General features: G+C 43.0%; 3 protein-coding genes across 4 annotated transcripts; 2 read left to right on the top strand and 1 right to left on the bottom strand.

Moving 5' to 3' along the window:
• Window positions 1-713: 713 nt before the first annotated feature.
• vsig10l (V-set and immunoglobulin domain containing 10 like) lies at window positions 714-6,235 on the top strand. 2 transcript variants are annotated; one of them, XR_006007043.1, is made up of 12 exons: window positions 714-884; window positions 1,152-1,481; window positions 2,028-2,300; window positions 2,388-2,654; window positions 2,986-3,228; window positions 3,309-3,587; window positions 4,302-4,394; window positions 4,798-5,022; window positions 5,331-5,454; window positions 5,534-5,574; window positions 5,773-5,859; window positions 5,950-6,004. XR_006007043.1 is itself a non-coding variant. In XM_041942878.1 (12 exons), the coding sequence occupies exons 1-12, from the start codon at window positions 812-814 to the stop codon at window positions 6,022-6,024; spliced, it is 2,106 nt and encodes a 701-aa protein (XP_041798812.1). In that variant the 5' UTR covers window positions 714-811; the 3' UTR covers window positions 6,025-6,235. The 2 variants fall into 2 exon arrangements, 1 of the variants encoding a protein (XP_041798812.1); XM_041942878.1 differs by having other exon boundaries at window positions 5,331-5,450; window positions 5,950-6,235.
• Window positions 6,236-12,191: 5,956 nt separating this feature from the next.
• On the top strand, window positions 12,192-14,312 carry lim2.5 (lens intrinsic membrane protein 2.5). The gene is made up of 4 exons (XM_041942535.1): window positions 12,192-12,369; window positions 13,509-13,658; window positions 13,822-13,956; window positions 14,251-14,312. The coding sequence occupies exons 1-4, from the start codon at window positions 12,192-12,194 to the stop codon at window positions 14,310-14,312; spliced, it is 525 nt and encodes a 174-aa protein (XP_041798469.1).
• LOC121610433 (free fatty acid receptor 2-like) lies at window positions 14,151-18,079 on the bottom strand. Its single transcript, XM_041942534.1, has 2 exons — window positions 17,950-18,079; window positions 14,151-15,568 (listed from the first exon to the last, which is right to left on the bottom strand). Exon 2 carries the CDS (start codon window positions 15,559-15,561, stop codon window positions 14,650-14,652), a length of 912 nt encoding a protein of 303 aa, XP_041798468.1. The 5' UTR covers window positions 15,562-15,568; window positions 17,950-18,079; the 3' UTR covers window positions 14,151-14,649.
• Between the last annotated feature and the right edge of the window lie 19 nt (window positions 18,080-18,098).

Genomic DNA, 18,098 nt, shown 5'->3' with positions numbered 1-18,098 from the left:
TGTTTAAAAATACTTGGATCTGTCTGCTAATCCAGGCCAGCAAGCAACAGCCACCACCCAGTTTGTTTCATTTATGAGATGAAACAGTCATTTGGGGAAAAATGGTGTAAAATTTTTGGAACATGTTAAAGTAAAAACATCTGGAATTAATTGAAATTAGATTAAATAATATAACAAGCTGCAAGTTTTAAACTTTTACTGGATTTTTTCACAATGGCATGGTCATATTACACGTAACACTTGTATTTATTAATGTGATTATTTATTAAAAAACATCTTGTTTATTCAATATTAAACACTTGGTGTCCATACATGAAGAGAGGATGTGCTGCAGGCAGAGGTTTGCATTAGACTGAATTATTTTTAGTGTATGAATGTACCTAATTAACTGACACTGGAGTCTGTAAGAGAATATAAAGTATGAAGGTCATTTAACAGGATCAGGGTCAGTTAACGTTCTCACATTATTCTGTCAGGTTGACTCCATGACGCACAGAGACCCCGTAACACGACACAGAACTGGATTTACAAACTGAACCCCCACGTCCACAAATCATCATGCGCCTTCCTCAGAGGGAACACCGTAAAGTGAAACATCACCTTCCTCACCAACACAGAAATAGTGCGGTGATCTTAGAGGAGGGGCGTGGTCTCTGCCCAGTCAAGTCCTGTACCTGCTCAGGTAAACCGCTCACGCGCGCTGCTGACGGCTTGAGCTCGAGAGCGCAGCGCAGGATCCGCAGCTCTCTTTATTCTTTGCCGGTCGCTGTTGAACTCGTGAGCCTCTCGGCTGTCGCTCTGTTTGGTTAAAATGACGCTGCTGGATGAGTTTAAGAGGTTAAACGCATTTTTTCTGCCCATTTTACTGATCTTCACTTGTCAAGGTGAGATTAAACCTGAATCCAGGTTCTAGTTTGCGAGCTGGACGCTTCTTTGCTTTGCTTTGTTTCGTCTCATTTGTGTGTCTGTTGCTTATATTGTTCACTTTTGTTTAAGATTCGCGTTGAACCACATTAATTCTACTGATTTCTGTTCATTTGAACAGGAACAGACACAGTGTAAGCGCAGGATACCAGCCTCATATCATTTACTGCATCAGCTGAAACTGAATGTTTCCTCTTTTAATGAATGAGTTGGCTCCTCTTGGACAGGTGCACGCAGTGACCTGCTGGTTTCGCCTGCTGGCCCCTCTCAGGTGAATGCTGTAGCTGGCAGCAATGTGACTCTGGCTGTGTCCTTCAGTGGAGCCCCTGACCCAGCAGTTACCTGGCTTATGAGTGATTTACCTGTTGTCACATGGACTATTAACTCACCTGCTCCGCCGGACATCCCGCTTAACAGCAGGAAAGTGCTCAGGATTGAACTAAATGGATCCCTTACCTTTGTGAATGTGCCGCTTAACTATACCAGTAACTACACTGTGGAAATGACCAAGTCAGGACTGGGAAAATCCTCGACTACTTTCACTCTGAAAGTGTTTGGTGAGTCCCCGACTGAGCTCTGAACCTACTGTCGATGCTATCACACATATTTTGTTGTTGCGCAGCTTATATTGCTGCCTGGAGAAAAATGGAAAGTTCAATGTTGTCACAACAAATGGGGGGGGGGGGGTTTCAGTCACTGGCTGTGTCTACAAAAGCTCCCCAGTTTCCTCAAGCGACGGTGGACTGCACTTCACAATTATGCAGATCCAACATTTGAGTCGAGACGGCAACATTTTTAGTTTCTTACCTTTAATTCTTGACAGTATTTACCGTGTAGTGTTTTAAAAATGCATGAAATGGATTACACTAAGACTCTGAATCCCTTCCAGCTCCGGGGTACTAATATGTGGCCGCCTCTGCACTGTGTAATGTGGTCAAGGAAAGCAAACGCAGCATCCAGAAAGTTTCACGCTTGATTATCTTTCAAATTCAATCTGGATTAGCGCCACTTCGGTGCATTTGAAAGGAAAACAAGTGTAACAGCCATATGATTTAAGCACTTCATCCACTTGTTCCGCCGTCCCGTCCCCGTTTCTTTCGCAGAGACCATCCACAACGTGACTCTGAGTGCACAGCCTGATTTGGTCGTCGAGGGAAGTCAGCGGTTCACCCTGCAGTACAGGATGCAGCAAGGAGTTATTGAGGAGCAGATGTGGTTCTTCGGCGGCGTAGAGATAAACACCAACTCGCGCTACTTGGTGGAGGACCGGAGCCTCGTGATCCTCAGGCCAAACCGAAACGACACAGGGCGCTACACGGTGTCACTGACAAACCCCTTCAGCAGCGAGACAGCTCACATGAACGTCACCGTGCTGTGTAAGACTAACTCTTTCTAAAAGCTCTCTCTGTCTGCATCCCCCTCACTCCAATCTAACTCTCTTTGCTCTTCTTGGTCTGTTACAGATGGACCAGACGAGCCAACACTAGAAGCCAGTCCAGCTCAGCCTTTCTACGTGTCGGGAGCCTCTCTGAGCCTCTCCTGCCGGGCCGACGGACTCCCACCGCCAACTGCTGAGTGGGCGTTTGGTGGTCGGACCCTTTCTGGTTCCCGCGGAGGGGTCCTAAACCTAACAAATGTCCAGACCAGCCAAGGAGGCGTTTACACGTGCACGCTGCTCAACGAGCAGACTAAAGAACAGCGCCGACAGAGCACGAGTTTAAACATTTACGGTATGTTTGATCTGTTCAGTGTGTGCACGTGAGAGGATTTCACCAGTCTCTCATTTGCCTCTGTATGACCTGAAGAATATTATGAGTTGGTTGCACCAGGAATGATGAAACTACGGTTTTGAACTGACATCCATAATTTAAAGCCTTGTACATCTAGTTTCAGTTATTGTAATGTTTTCAGTAGAGCTGTAGGATTACAGTCTTCTACCATCTTTCATCCTACAAAGACCTTTTATTAGCAAGCTTTTGAATAAAGCACTAGAATTAAATTCAATGAAGAAGACTGCTTAGTTCAGTTTAATAATTTCTGATCAATTTTCTCTTTGGGCAGAGAAGCCGCCGGACGACCCGATGTGCTCTGTGCAGTCGGCGAATAACGTCGACCTGCAGTACGACTGTCGGTGGTCCGGGGGAACGCCACATGCTCAGCTTTCTTTCCCAGAGTTAAGCAACACCAGCATAGGAGCAGGGAACTTCAGCCTGACTGTCACCGCCTCAGACAACCTCAACGGGAGAACTGTCGCCTGCGCAGCACATCACCCAATCCAACAGAACGAGTGCAACGTGACTGCAAGTAAGTCTCGCAATCTGCCGTTCAGAAAGTGACACCTCGGCATGGTGTTGTGACTTTAACAAGAAGCTCATCCTCCCCAGGCAGTCCAGTGGAGTTCCTGCCAGCTGTGAGAACCACGGTGGACTCTGAGGGCAGGATAGTGGTCACCATCCACTGTGTGAGCGAGGCCTCGCCCAAAGCCGCGGTGTCATGGTCCAAAGGCGGCCAGGCCGTCGCCGTCGGGGCAACGCACCAGATCAGCAGTGACACCACACGGCTCAGGATTCGAGATTACAACGTCAGCAACTTTCTCCTCCAAAACTACACGTGCACCTGCCGCAACCCGCTGGGCAGCCAGAGGAGGGAGGTTCAGTTAAGAGGTGGACGATTGTGCTGGTGTTGAGTACAGTTCTTGTTCTTCGCTAGATTCACATCATGCAACTTCTGCTCTGCTGCACAGAGAAATGCTGTGTTTACTGATTTATTACATACAGAGGACGGCGAGAGTTACTAATTACTTTCCCATGAAGGTTTTATATGCATAACGTATGAGCTCATGTAACGTGACACGTTTTAATACCGTGTTTAACTAAATTTAGCTCCACATGAACCAGCTAAAATATTAAACTGCCGCTTATAAATGAATGATTGATTCAGTAATTTGGCATTCTGAAGGGGCCGTTCTTCAGAGTGATGCTGAATGTCTTTGCTACTCAATCGACTGGAAATTAATCAGCAACTACTCAAACAATCAGTATAACCAGTTATTCATAGATACAAAAATTCCCTTATATCATCTTTTGGGCAAACGACTTGATGTCACTTTGGGCCTTTGGAAACTGAGATGGGCTTCTTGCTGAAATATCATTATTGTATTGATACTAAAGCAAAAGATTTCTTCTTCCATGACAGAAGTACAGTGCAGTGATTATTCAGCTTCTAATTGTGAGTGCTACTGGCATTACCAGAGTTAAAGGAAACAATCGGCCCTCAGACAGAGAGCTGAGTAATACCTGAGGTTGCTTTTTCCCTTTAAACAAAGCTCTCCAGTCTTGGTAAACCCTCACCCCCCCTCTCCTGCCCTCTCTCTCCAGGACCGTCCATCTCAGATTCCAGTTTGTTCCCTAATCAGGATGGAACCATCGTCACATTGACCTGGGAGGTCCCGCCCACCTCTGTCGTCACAGGTAACACAGCAATGAACTCCTTTTCCCACAAGGATATCTTTTAAACATCGTATGCGAGCCCAGAAACTTGTTTTGAATTTGTGCATCTCAGCAGAATTTTGCAGGACGAATGCAGACGCAGTGCAGAAACTCAACAGGGAACATAGGGGTGTAAATATTGTGGGATGTTGGATGTGGGAATCCTCTAGCTGAGCAGAGCTGTGCTTGGGGAAAACACAGTTTAAGGACAAAAGTACTTTGCAAAGCAAATGTCAGTTTTTGTTATGTCTCTTTTTATGTACATAATATAACGGTAGGATTTTCCCGGCCTGTCGCAACGATCTGTCACCACCACTGAGTCTGGTGATGGATCAGCTCTGACGTCAGTATCAAACAAAACAGAAGTGTGTCTGCTGTTGCAAAGGGTTTGACATCCAGATGAAAGGACCAGACATCCTGAAGAAAAACCGCAATGGCACCCAAACTAGAGGCGGCTCAAACAGATTTCACACCATCCAGCAGAAACCTGGTTCCGCCAGGAGCGCCGACATCTTCAGCCTCGATCCCAAACTGACGTACAGGTTTCGGGTCATCCCCAAAGCTCGTATGGCCGAAGGAGAGCCATCTGAGGTCCACAGAATTGGTCCAGGTAAGATGATGTGCATTTCTTATCACAGGAGGGTCAGTGATGGTGCTACAGTGATAATATCATTGCTCACAGTTTGTCCTGGTGCTGTCTGAGTGTGGAGACCTTTGATGCTTGTATTCTTCATTTTATTATTATTATGAAGTGGTTTTTATTCTCCATTTCATTTTACATTAGTTTTATGTTCATTCTATGGCTTTTTTTTATGTGGAGCACTTAGTGCAGGTGATTGCTTTGCAGTAAAGCGCTTTGAGCTGCAATTCTTGTATGAAAGGTGCTTTAAAAGTAAAGCTTATTATTATTGTTATTAGGTGAAGGGCTGAGTGGCTCTGCCATTGCTGGCATTGCAGCTGGAATCCCCTGCAGCCTCCTCTTCCTGCTCCTGCTGGGCGGCTTCATCTACTTCTGTGTCTACTGCAGCAAGAACAAAGGCAGGTGAAGTACTTAAACATGGCGACGTACGTTCTTTAGACTCTGTGACAGATGTTATTCACTTTTTGTCCTTGCTTTGCAGGTCGGCAGACACGATATCCAAGGTCCAGAGCAGTTGAGAAGGTTAGAATCACTTCACTGGACAACATATTAAATGTTCAGGAATGTGTCTGTGCAGATTAGCTGATGGGCAGTTTGTGGGGTGTAAAATATATACCTCACTCTAAATATCATGCAGTATGTGTTCATTCATATGTTGCACAATGAATTCAGCATCTGTTATTCTGGTTGGTTGTGTGAATTGTGTCTTGTCACTGGCAGGCAATAACAACCCAGACAGATACGACTCCTCATAACCTGCTGACAGGAGGGCTGAAGTCTCCCCCTGATTACAACAGATTACAGCAGGTAGCCTTTCTAATCAAACGCACAGCGTCTCAGCGGTAGATTAGCACTCTTGTGGATTTACAGTGAATTCACTGGCTTGTTTTCTTTCAGACTCCCTCTGAAAGATCAGTGGCTCTCCCCTCCTTCGTCCCTCCACCGCCTGTCAGAGTTGCTACAACTGTCTGAACTCTGATGTGTATATTACGTTTGTACAGGATGACATGTTTTCTGTGTTTTCTTTTAATGTATGAGATTTTCCTATATTTTTATCATTATTTTAACTAAAATAAGGCTCAGTGTCAAATTTATGTCAGCGCTTATTTGTGTCACTTTTCCTGTTACAAAGCTCCATTGCTTTGTAACAGTATTTATTCATAATAAATCAAAGCGTAAGCCATGTCTGTGAATTTATTTAGCTCAGCAGCTTCCTTAGATTTAGCATATTTTGAAGTTTTAGTTCTGTCATCTTTCATTTGCCACAAGCCGTTTGATTAAATACCATCGTGAAGTGATGTTTGTCCTCACGTGCTATTTATTGGATGTTCCAATAAATGAATTCAAATTTGGACATCAGACACACAAACACAATTCCAAAAAGTTGGCACGCTGCGCAAAACATAAATGAAACAGACTGTGAGAATCTGCGAATCCTTTTTGACATGCGCGCAACTGAAAACAGTACAAAGACAATATATTTAATGTTCGTCCTCATCAGCTTAATTGATTTTTGTAAACATCTGCTTATTCTGAATTTGATGCGTTTCAAACAAGCTGGGACAGGAGCAACAAAAGACTGACTGCTCCAAAAGCATTTGGATCATTCCACAGGTAAACAGGTTGGTTGGTAGCAGGTGATAGCATCATGATTGGGTATGAAAGGAGCATCCTGGAAAAGCTCAGTCGCTCATATTGTGTCAGACAAAGTGACAGGATTGGTCTGACATGGAAAAAACAGTGACAGTGCAGAAAACATTGCATCAAGTATGGACTCTGAGGTAATCCAATTTTTGGATGTCATACTATTAAACTGCAAATACAACTGAAAGTGAAGAATATGGAAATTATGTTTACGTTTAAATCCATAACAATGTCAAGCACAAAGTAATCGCGAGCGTTCACTGTCAGAATGTTTTTCTGTGTTTTCTAATGTTTTTTATTATCATATTGTCCCTCGTGGAACAATGACTGCAGGCTTTCCCAGAGGACCTCACTTCCTTGTCACTCAAGCTTTTCTCTCCTGGCAGAACAACTTCGTGAAAATGTTTACTATTTTTAAGCTTTGCTGTGTTCAACATGCTTTATGACAGTGATCTGCAGCTGTAGGTGGGTGGAGGCCTGAACATGAGCGGGGGGATAATGAGATGAAGCATTTGTAAGGATGTCTGATCCGTTTTGTTTCCTCCAGGGACATGTGCTGTGGTGCTCATCATAATCTTCATACTGTATGTCTCGGCACTGTGTCCCTTCATTCCCTTTCATTTGCTCGCACTTTGATCAGCTTCTTCTCTGTTTCCGCTGATGTGGTGGTGGGCGACAAGTGGAGAGATTCTCTGCAGGTATCTGACCTGACGGCGTCTCGCTGGATCACCTGAATGCACACAGCGCTCCTGATCCGAGTTGGTGTCTGTATCCCGAGCTTCTTCACATCAGCTATTTATCTGCAGCAGTGTGCAAACATATCCAAAGCTAAGAGAGGCATTTTGAGGTAGAACTGAATTGCTGAAGATTCAAGATTCAAGATTTCTTTATTGTCATTGAGCATGTCATGTCAATGAAATTTGCATTGCAACCCCCATGTTAGAAATAAGAAAGATAAGAAAGATTCAAAAATAAAATTAAGATACTAGAATAAAATAAACCAACATGCAATAAAAATATACCAGAAATGAAAATATACTAAACAATAAACAATAAAAAATAAAATATACTAGTGAAATGTACCAACAGCAGCTGAAATATACTAAAATGTATATACTGAATGCAAATGGCTGACCATTTAGTTAAGCGTGTGTGTACTTAAATGTACACAGAAGGTGCAGGTGGAGGAAGCTGTCCCTCAGTCTGTTAGTGGCCCATGTTCCTGTACCGCTTTCCTGATGGAAGCGGTACAAACAGTCTGTGGCCCGAATGGCTGGGGTCTGTGGCGATCTTGCTCGACAATGTCCCCAATAAAAGGACAGCACAGTACAGAGGAAAGAATTAGAGATTGTGCAGTTAAATTTTCTCTGGTGGAGGTGTATTACAGTACATGATTCACCCCGATGAAGACTCCTCCTTTAGCTGTGAGGAAACACACATTCAATTAGCTGACAGACCTTTTTTATATTTGTGCAGCAGATGGTGCTGTGGTGCAGCACTAAGGACGTCTCTTGACATTAAGATGGTGAGCAGCTGTCAGTGCAACAGAAACACTTCAATAAATGTGGATAATAATAATAATAATCACAATAAGTATTTACAATGCTGCAGTCACTTTCTGTGTCTGTCTGTATCTGCTTCTTCTGTTTAATTCCTCTTCAATTTGATCAACTTTCACTCAAATTGACATGAATTATAGTGGAAATTCAGGGTAGCCCAAGTGTCATAAATATAAAACACAGCTCTGGAAAAACCATTTATAACAGGTCTTACAGGTTGTCTGTCTGCATCATTTGCAAACACTGCAATAAAAAGGATTTATGTTTTGAATTTTGATCAGCTGCTAGTGTTCGACCTGCATTTTGAGGAAGCGCACTTGTCATGCTGAAATAAAGGAAGGGCTCATGCTTGTCGGTGACAGATAAAGATACCTTGACCCTAGGCACAAGACACCACAAGCTGACTCATATGAAGAGTGGACTTCTCACAGCTCTTAACCAGAGTGTACAAATCCTAATATTCACTACCCAAAAACTCGGTGAACACATTTGACTCTGCACACTGGAAGACGTTCAGGGCAGGGCCAGCAGTGCAAAGTGAGAGTGCTTCCGACATGAGCTGATAGGATGTTATGTAATGCTCATGGGCTGTTTCCACATTCAAATTTGTAAACTCAAACGATTGTAATTCAGATGATAACACAGCATGCATTAGTGATCTAACTCAGACAAGGCAGCCATTAAACCTGAGAGCAGCTCTTACTATCATGTTGGTCAAATGGTTTGCAGATGCTCTGCCTCGGTTCATCTTTTGGCTGTGAGGTATATGATCAGATCAATCAAATATCAGATATATGTCAGATGAAGCATGATCAGGGGTAAAATGATGCTTGGAATGTAGACAGCTCTTAGTTGTGATATGTGAGGCCACACAGGGCGACGTAGGGTTAGATCAGGAAAAGATAAACTATAGGTGGTAATGTTTGAGGGGACAATACCCAGAGCATGATCTGGTGTTTGAAGATGAGAAACATATGGGTGGAGTGTGGAGACAAAACGCCATGCTATATATTGTGTTGTCTGTATGTTAAGGGCAGAGTTTTCTGATCTGACCCTGAAGCTCTGATCTGATACTGCTTGTTAATAAAGTTCTCTTCAACTCAAGATTGTATCAGCGGAGTTCTTCCTACATCATCAGCACACCACTGCTCAGCGGGACCTGGCTGATAAACATCAGCTGCATTATTTTGTCCACCTCCAACAGCCTCCTCCAGAGGAAACGTGGTCGACCGCAGGTTTGACTTGACTCATATCTACATGTGAAGACGTACATGGAATATGATAAGGCAAATGCATCAGCACAGTCTTTCAGCCCTTTGTAAATGGTACTGACATGTACCATTATACAGTATGTAGTGATGCCAGTGTCATCTAGACACCACACACAAGATAAATTTTAAATTAACTCATCATGGACGAATAAGCAAAAAAAAGAAAAAAGGTATTGCATTATTACTCTGGTATAAGCACAGGAGAGGGGAGTACTCTCCACACCACATGCATTCCCACATTCACACACCTCAGCTGAACTTTTAATTTTAAATGTTTGGATTATTTTGCACCACCAACAAATGTTGCTCCAAACTAAACCCCTCAGTTTAGACAGAATATTAACACAGATCATCTGAGATGTGATGAGCTCATATTACTTTATTTTCTCTCAAACAATCCAACCTCTGTAGCAGCTGTGACTGTTTTAACAAAGTGTGCAAACCCTGTGGCTCGTGTTGATGCATGCACAATAGCTCGCAGTGTTAATACTAATATTCTAAATACTTTCACGTGTCAGATTTTTCAATGTATAGTTATAATGCATTATTGGGCAGCCTTTTACTGTCTGTACAATATTTCCATAAGGTCATTACATGTTTAGGGGGAGCGTGCATGCAATGTGTAATTTTATTAAGCAGCTCTTTGGTCATGTGTCTGTTCTAAGCGTGTATGTGTCCCCATGACCACACCCCAGCCACACTGAAAGAAAGTGTGCGCTTCAGCATGTTCCATTGACCACAGCAGTACTGCAAGCCTCTGCACATCCACAGTTCCAGAATACCTAATAGAACAACAGACAAAGTTTGTGGTGCAGCGGCCTCATATCCCAGACCCTCCCCATCCCCCATCCCCAAACACCATCACCCCTCCCCTCTCCCCTGACCCCCAAAATGCTCCCATGTCGTTCAGTGTGAAAGAGTCACGTGGCTTTTGGCCCAGCAGCTCAAGTGCATTTGTTCTGTCCTGATTGTTTTAAAGGATTTTGCCTCCATCAACAGAAAAGTGGAGGGGATAACTTTTTGGAATTCAGCCTAGGGCTTCCTCTTTGACGTTTCGCTCACTCCTGGCTTGCACTCTCTTTCACTCTTTCCCTGAGGAAAGGCTGATACTTAAGAGGGTTGATTTATCCTGAGGAATTCAGGTAAGATGATGTCGGGTCTTTTGTTAATTGCCGATGCCATTTAGAGGGTAAGAACTGGGAGCAAAAATAATTAAGTAGAAAGCATATCACGGCATGCTAACCTCTCAGGTGGGCTGAGAGGGCCTTCACCATGTGACAGCAGCAAGCTTGCAGGATTTTAGCTCACATCATTTAGATACAGTGTGCATATTTTGTATAAACGTGTGTTAGATTAGCAGTTTTAATTTTTGAAACTTTTAAAAATTGTTTTAAGTTAATGCATTTCGTGATGCCAAACTTGAGATTCAAGAGTTATCTCGTTCCTTATATGTGTTTCAATAAATCTATGTTGCTCAGACCCTCCACCCTAAGGTGTGTATGATGCATGTTGTCTCTGAGCAAAATTGACCCCGTTGACACGGATGTTTGACAAAGTTGGAAATGCTGATTTAATTTGGTTCATATCAATTTGTTGTCATCATACTTCAAACGTGCTTATTATGGCTTATTACACTCTGTGCAGCTACATAGGGAAACAGGGTTTATCTTATTATTATAGGGTTATCTTTTAGGAGTTGGACTAATTCATCAAAAAATGATCACATTTGTTTAAATTGAAGGTAGTGTCATTGTTCTGATTTTAAAACTTTGCTCAATCTTTAACTCAAAGCCATTTGTGTCAGGCATCACTGTCTGTCAGCACTGTGTGAGCTGACTGTGGTGGTCTTAGGATATTTTCTGATTTGGCTTTTGTCTGGTGTGACTAGGAAATGTACATATTGGGGCCTTTTTCAAAGACAGTAGGCAGTATGACAAACATGCTCAAACAGAGAGAGAGAGAGCACATGTTGCTATGAGCTGATTGCATTGTGGTTGGTATGATTATTCTGTCCCGGCCAGCAGGTTTCACGATGATTTCTGTGCTTTGTAGCTAATTGCGTAGTCAAGACAAACAAAGCGATGTCAGAGTGACACAGACGCTCTAACATCCTTGTGTATCTTTGGGCAGAATCTCCCATGAACGAGGGACTGTACATGTTTCTGACTCTGCCCACTTACAAATAGTCTAGAAGGAGTCACCTCTGTCTTTGAGGAGTTGTTTGGGTATAAATTCAACAATGGTGCCAGGAGGTGAGGTCATGGTTAGACAAGCTGTTGTGTCCCAGGATCAATGTTTGTTTAAGCCCAAAGTCCTGCTGGGTAAATATAAACAGGAAATATAAATGAATGTCTTCTCCTCATCAGCTGCTTAAATCACAGTGCCCAATCTGTAGTTCCAAGATAAGCCCCCATTTTCACCTGCAGCGACGCTGGCCAGCAGTCTGGCTGCGTCTGACAGCTCCCGCTTCTGCATCCACTCCTTCAGGCCATTCCTGTCTCCTTAATCCATTTAGGCCTATTACTGATTAAACAGTGAAGCTAAAGCTACAAACCCTGATACAGGAAATTACTTCATTACCATAAGTTCACTTGCACCACTGACTCCAATCTTCTTTTCTTTTTGCACAGTGCATAAAGCCTTAACCACTGTTATAGTGTCACTCATGATGTACAGCTTCATGGGAGGGGGCCTATTTTGTGCCATCGTGGGGAACATCCTGTTGGTGGTCTCCACCGCCACAGACTACTGGATGCAGTACCGTCTGTCTGGCAGCTTTGCCCATCAGGGCCTGTGGAGGTACTGCATGTCTGGCAAGTGCTATATGCAGACTGACAGCATTGGTAAGTTTGAAAATACTTTCTTTGTCCCTTAAAAATTCCCACTGGGTCTCCCTGAGGCACCGCAGCTCTCACCAGAGTCTAGGTCTACTTCTCTGAATACACTGGTGACTGCAAGACTGTCCTTACTGTTGAGGCACAATGACAAGAATTTCATGAGGTAACTTTCATAGGATTAGAAAGACACACAGGCAAAGTGTGCTAGCATGCTAAAATCTACTAATTACCATTAAACACAAATTGAAAATTTGACCTGTTGATGGCGCTATATCAAAAGGGCATTTATTACAATTCATCGTAATGAGGACATGAATGTCTGATGCAAATTTCATGGTGGTCCGTCAAATAGTTGGCGAGACTTTTCACTCCGAACCAAAAATGTCAACATCATGATGACAATGGAGGGAAAAAAAAGTCTGTTACATCTAATACATCATCCAGGAATATGAATTTCTATTAAAAATGTATGGCAATCCATCCATGAGCAGCTCAGATATTTTAGTCTGGACCAAAGTGCTGAACTGACCTGCTGATAGACCAACATTTCCATCCCTAAAAATCCTGAGAATAAAAATACTGCAAATCTACAATTGCATAAAAGTTCTGAATTTTACCGAAGAAATCTCCCCTAGAGTTTCAAATGATCATTTTGTTAACCTCTGTTTGAACTTTCTTGACCTCCTATGTGATGATTTCACACTGTGTAAGACTAAGTATCGTGGTGTATTTATAGTGATGTATGGTGGTGGGTAGTTAGAGACCTGCATCATGTAAAACCTTTCTGGTACAGTAGCTGCTCTGAAATCAAACAGATAAATGCATTAAAATCACACAAAATGGAAATAGTTATGACAGCTGAACGTACATTTCACTTATACCTTCGCTGTTATAGGATTGTCTGCCTTCAAACTGCATATAAGTGTTAATGATGGCTGCTGTGTCAGTCCAGCTGTGCATCAGATCAATTAGCATGGAGGACAAAAGTAGAATAAAACATCTGAGTTTGTGTTTTATGGGTCAGTAGAAATGCGAGTGCATTTTGGTGTGAAACTGCTCATGCCAAATGAAAGCTTCATCATTCTTTACTTATCTTATTGCCCACATCTTTCAGTTGTTCTCTCCCTTGTTCTGCTCCTCCTCAGCCTACTGGAATGCCACTCGTGCTTTCATGATCCTCTCTGCCATGTCGTGCTTTGCTGGCATCATCGCGGGAATCCTCTCCTTTGCCCACTTCTCGGCTTTTGAGAGGTTCAACCGCTCATTTGCTGCTGGGATCATGTTCTTTGTTTCAAGTGAGTCACGGGCGCAGCAACCTTATGGTGGATGAATGATGCACTGTTTGGCCAATTTGCATATCACCATGTTCACCAGGCCTGCCATGGAACTTTGTAACCAAGACTTTTATTACAACAGATATTGATTTTAATATTTTCCACTCTCTGCCCACCGTGCCAGCTCTCTTTGTTCTGCTTGCAATGGCCATTTACACTGGGGTGACAGTGAACTTCCTGGGAAAACGCTTTGGTGACTGGCGCTTCTCTTGGTCCTACATACTAGGCTGGGTGGCACTGCTCATGACCTTCTTTGCAGGTTGGTTCAAATAAAGGAGTTCAGTGTTATTACTCTATCTTGCTCATAGGAAACAAAATAAATGACAAGAAATCACAAGATCACCAATACAATGTTGTCACACTTTAATTTTCTTGAAACTTTATTTACACTTATTCCTGATGTTGGAATTGTTTATTATAACTTAGTACAATGTCATCATGTTTGCACCCATTATTAACAATACAACAATAACAGTGCCATTATCTTGTACTTGACGTGCCTGTGCATCAAAAACCGTACCGCTTTTCAGCTGAGCTATGTTTTGTTTTGCAGGTATATTCTACATGTGTGCCTACAGAATGCATGAGTGCAGAAGAGTGGCTGGCCCACGTTAAAATAAACAGGAAACAATGTGTCACGGGTGAAAAGGATATCAATTCCTGTTCAAAAATGGAGAAGTTACTGTAAAATAATAAAATTTGGAATTTTGCATATGCACCAAACATGTTGTGTGGTTTTGTGGTAAAATGATCTACTGTGGAATGAGATGGAAAGCAGCTCTGTCCCTCTGAGCGGGCCAGCAACACCCTGATGTCAGACATTTTTTTCTAAATGACCTGTGAAAGCGATCAATACAGCGTTACGCATTCTGATATAATGTCCACAACATACAGTACAATGATAACAGTGAAGCTGGATATGAACATATTGTATTGAAAGTGAATTTTGCTGTTAGCCAGAGCTTGTGGCCTGCCCTCGTGCTCCTGAAACATCGGGTCTACGCTTCCTGAAAATGGACTTCTCACTAGTGCAGCGGAAAGTGGAGGAGGAAAAATAGAAGATGATGGGATCAATACAGGTGTTGAAGGTGCTAAGCAGCAAGGTGTAGTACCTCCATCGTGGACTCTCACCCTGGAAGTAACCCAGGACATGGGAGACATTGTACGGTATCACACAAATCAGAAACACAGCTAGAGTCCCCATGGCCATGCCGATGGCCTTCTGCTTCTGCATCTGTGATATCCTGGGGCGCCTGTACAGGATCAAGATGCAGTTCAAGTAGCAGTAAACACAAATCAGAAGAGGTATGAGGCAGAGGACAAAGAAGAACTCCAAACGTACTGGGAGGAGGACCTCCAGCTGCTTTTCTGTGAAGTTCTCATAGCACACGCTGGAATTTGTGCTGGACAGCGATGGGAGGTGCTGGGTAATGAAAGTAATGCTGCAGTGTGCTGCTGAGATTAGCCAAATAGCAGCACTGATAACTATGGCGTACACAGGTTTCTGCAGCTGATGATAGGCGATAGGGAAAGCTACCCCGACATAGCGAACCACACTGACTGCCATCAGCAGCAAGGAGCTGGTGTAGATTGTGGAGAAGAAGGTGAAGGCGGTGATGGAGCACAGGAAGCCGGGCAAAGTCCACTTCATGCCCGACGCCGCCTCGTGCATCTTGAGGGGAAGGATGATCAGAAAGAGCAGGTCAGAGACGATGAGGTTGAGCAGCAGGATGTCTGTCAGCATCGGTTTGGAGTGGACCTTAACAGTGAAGGCATAGAGAGCCAGGAGGTTGGTTGGCAGGCCTATCAGGAAGCTGATGATGTAAACCGAGAGAATAATCTCGCTGCTCACCGTCACCTCCATTATGACCCTAAACCAAAGGAAGTAAACACACCAATACATGAAGTATTAGACACAAGACTATTCTTATACCGGTGGCAATGGTGAGTAATCAGTGAAATCTGTCTGCATTCAGCTTGTTTCTGATACCTAATGAATGACTATGGAGGAATGTAAAACATATTTGAGCAACCACATAATCTTAAAATGCCAGTCACAGCCAAAAACACAGTTGGAACCTGCCATCAACCCCAAGTTGATTGAGAGGCATTAACTTAAAGCTCATGCTGTAGGTAACAGTTAGTCCAACACAAGACACATTTTACTGATTTTCAACAGGTAAAATCAGCATCTTTAGTTTCCCTCAGCAATCTCATATTGTCAATGCCTCAGTTGTGTTTTGCAGCCTCTGTCTATCTTATATGAGAATGAATAAAGCTTGTTAGGAAAATGGCTTTTCATGACTCTGATCACAGAACAATTCCAAAGCAAATAAGCCACAGTCACCTCTCGATCCTGCACTCCAAACACCAGATGTTGAATCTCAACAGCAAAAATGATCTGCAGTGTTTGATATAATATCAAGAAATTCGATAAGGCAAACATATTTACTTACCTGGAAGAAGATGCTTTCAGAGATGTTCAGGTTTAAAAAAACACAAGTAAAGCTCTGTGTTGTTGGCCTTGCTGCGGCTTTCATCAAAAACAACCAGCTTATAACCTGTGAGTTCAGGGATGAGCTGACATAACGTGCAATAAACTGAAAACGGCGAGTCACATTCGAGCCACGGCCAGCACACTTCTCTACCCATGTCAGACTGAGCAACGAGCACACACCAGTTGGTTAATATTAACTAAAATGCAAAACTGGAGCTGATGTTGACTTTTATATTGGATGTGTTAATAAAAGGCCTCCTCCCACTGCATCTCTGCTGGAATAAACACTGAACTTCGATAATTACGTTTGGATTTCATCGAGCCTGCGTTTATGCGAACTTACGCCTACACTAAATGTTATGAGACACATTTTTTCCCACATAGATGTCCTATTTAGGACATGCTTTTCTGAGTTCAAGTCCAGTGTGGCATCATCATTACCAGAAAGTACTTTGAGACAGTTTCAGCTACAGGAGGGAGAATAACTACGCATACAGTACACAGTGGCCTTTCACCTGATGTAGATCTGTTTTCTGTTGCCTGGGAACGTCTTGAATGTTGGTTTCCTTCCTGTCAGCCCTATTTACATCAGCACCAGTTCACACTGCAGCAGGAAGTAATCACGCTGTGTTTGCATTTGTCACAGACACCACTGTTTACGTGTTCCTTTCCAAAACTCTTTCCAAAAGCGAAGCTCTGTCATCTTATGAGATCATTTGTGTCTCACAGCTAAGACTGCTCTTTCAAGGAACATTTCAGCAGCTCATCTCATCTGCTTTCAATACTGTCGCTCCACTAAAGGTCAAAGAGGTCAACTGACAGAATCGTTCCATGGTTAAACAATAACAGTGTTGATGAGAAGAAGAGAAAATGGAGGAAACTGTAATGTGTAATATTAGGGTAATATATACAAAGAAGTACTATTTACAAAGAAGCCACGACTGTCTATAACAATAATAACAAAAGTCTGTCGAGAAATGATTTCTTTTCCAAGATGATTACAGAGAATTCTGGGAACTCTACAATATTATTCTCCACTATTGACCAGCTGCTTAACACTGCCTCCACCCGTTCAGTCCTCTGCATCAAACTGTGAAGAACTTCACTTCCCTTCACTGTCAAACAGATGTCACCATGGAACAATTCTCCTGCATCACATTTACTGAGCTCTGCAAGGCTGTCACTGAGTCTGACTCCTCCACCTCATGTGTTGAACCTGTACCTACTGCATTTTAAAGGCATGTGTTTGACAGTGCTTCAAGGTCATAAATACACCTCTGCAAACAGCCACCTTCTCAGTAGCCTCCAAAACAGCTTTTATAAAACCATTAGGAAATAGGTAGTGATGCACTCATCAAATATAGGCTGATATCCAACCTTCCCTTCATCAGTGAGACACTGGAAAAGATAGTTTCAGTGCAAATAAACTCCTTTCTTAAAGAACTGCTCTGACTTCAGACTAAATTGTAATAAAAATAAGGTCTCAGTTCTTGTCCTCTTAGATCTAAGTGCAGCATTTGATACCATTGACCGTGATATTTTAATTAATCGTTGTCGTCTGCTATCTTAACATTATTCATCTTCAGGGTGCAGTTACTGAAGCGCTCCATGAGGCCGAAGTCGGTCAGACGCTACACTGCTACGGTCGTGGTACCAGACGACTCGAGAATGAGGTCATGACTGACATGGCACCACAGCAGAGCTCCCCTCCACTGCGGTAGCTGTTTCGGGTACAGCGATGCTCCGGCTTCTTACCGGCTTGAGCGCTGAGACCGGTTTGTCAGGTGAGAAGAGGAGGAGGAGGAAGGAAGGCTGAGACGGGTAGAGTGGATGACAGCAAATGTTAGTTGTGGCCTTTCTGTTCTGATGAATGAGAAAAGAAGATATGTGACACACAACCGGAA

The sequence above is a fragment of the Chelmon rostratus genome, chromosome 8 (assembly GCF_017976325.1).
Source record: "Chelmon rostratus isolate fCheRos1 chromosome 8, fCheRos1.pri, whole genome shotgun sequence".
Taxonomy (NCBI): domain Eukaryota; kingdom Metazoa; phylum Chordata; class Actinopteri; order Chaetodontiformes; family Chaetodontidae; genus Chelmon; species Chelmon rostratus.
The sequence above is the reverse complement of the archived record's forward strand: the minus strand, read 5'-3'. Positions and strand labels throughout refer to the sequence as shown.

What these genes read in the sequence shown, in the direction of transcription:
- LOC121610433 (XM_041942534.1), bottom strand. Translation starts at nt 15,561, where the DNA reads ATGGAGGTGACGGTGAGCAGCGAGATTATTCTCTCGGTTTACATCATC.
- vsig10l (XM_041942878.1), top strand. Translation starts at nt 812, where the DNA reads ATGACGCTGCTGGATGAGTTTAAGAGGTTAAACGCATTTTTTCTGCCC. An exon ending in GGTCCACAGAATTGGTCCAG is followed by an intron (nt 5,023 to 5,330) that starts GTAAGATGATGT and finishes TATTGTTATTAG; the next exon opens with GTGAAGGGCTGAGTGGCTCT. An exon ending in ATTACAACAGATTACAGCAG is followed by an intron (nt 5,860 to 5,949) that starts GTAGCCTTTCTA and finishes GTTTTCTTTCAG; the next exon opens with ACTCCCTCTGAAAGATCAGT.
- lim2.5 (XM_041942535.1), top strand. Translation starts at nt 12,192, where the DNA reads ATGATGTACAGCTTCATGGGAGGGGGCCTATTTTGTGCCATCGTGGGG. An exon ending in GATCATGTTCTTTGTTTCAA is followed by an intron (nt 13,659 to 13,821) that starts GTGAGTCACGGG and finishes CCACCGTGCCAG; the next exon opens with CTCTCTTTGTTCTGCTTGCA. An exon ending in GCTCATGACCTTCTTTGCAG is followed by an intron (nt 13,957 to 14,250) that starts GTTGGTTCAAAT and finishes TTTGTTTTGCAG; the next exon opens with GTATATTCTACATGTGTGCC.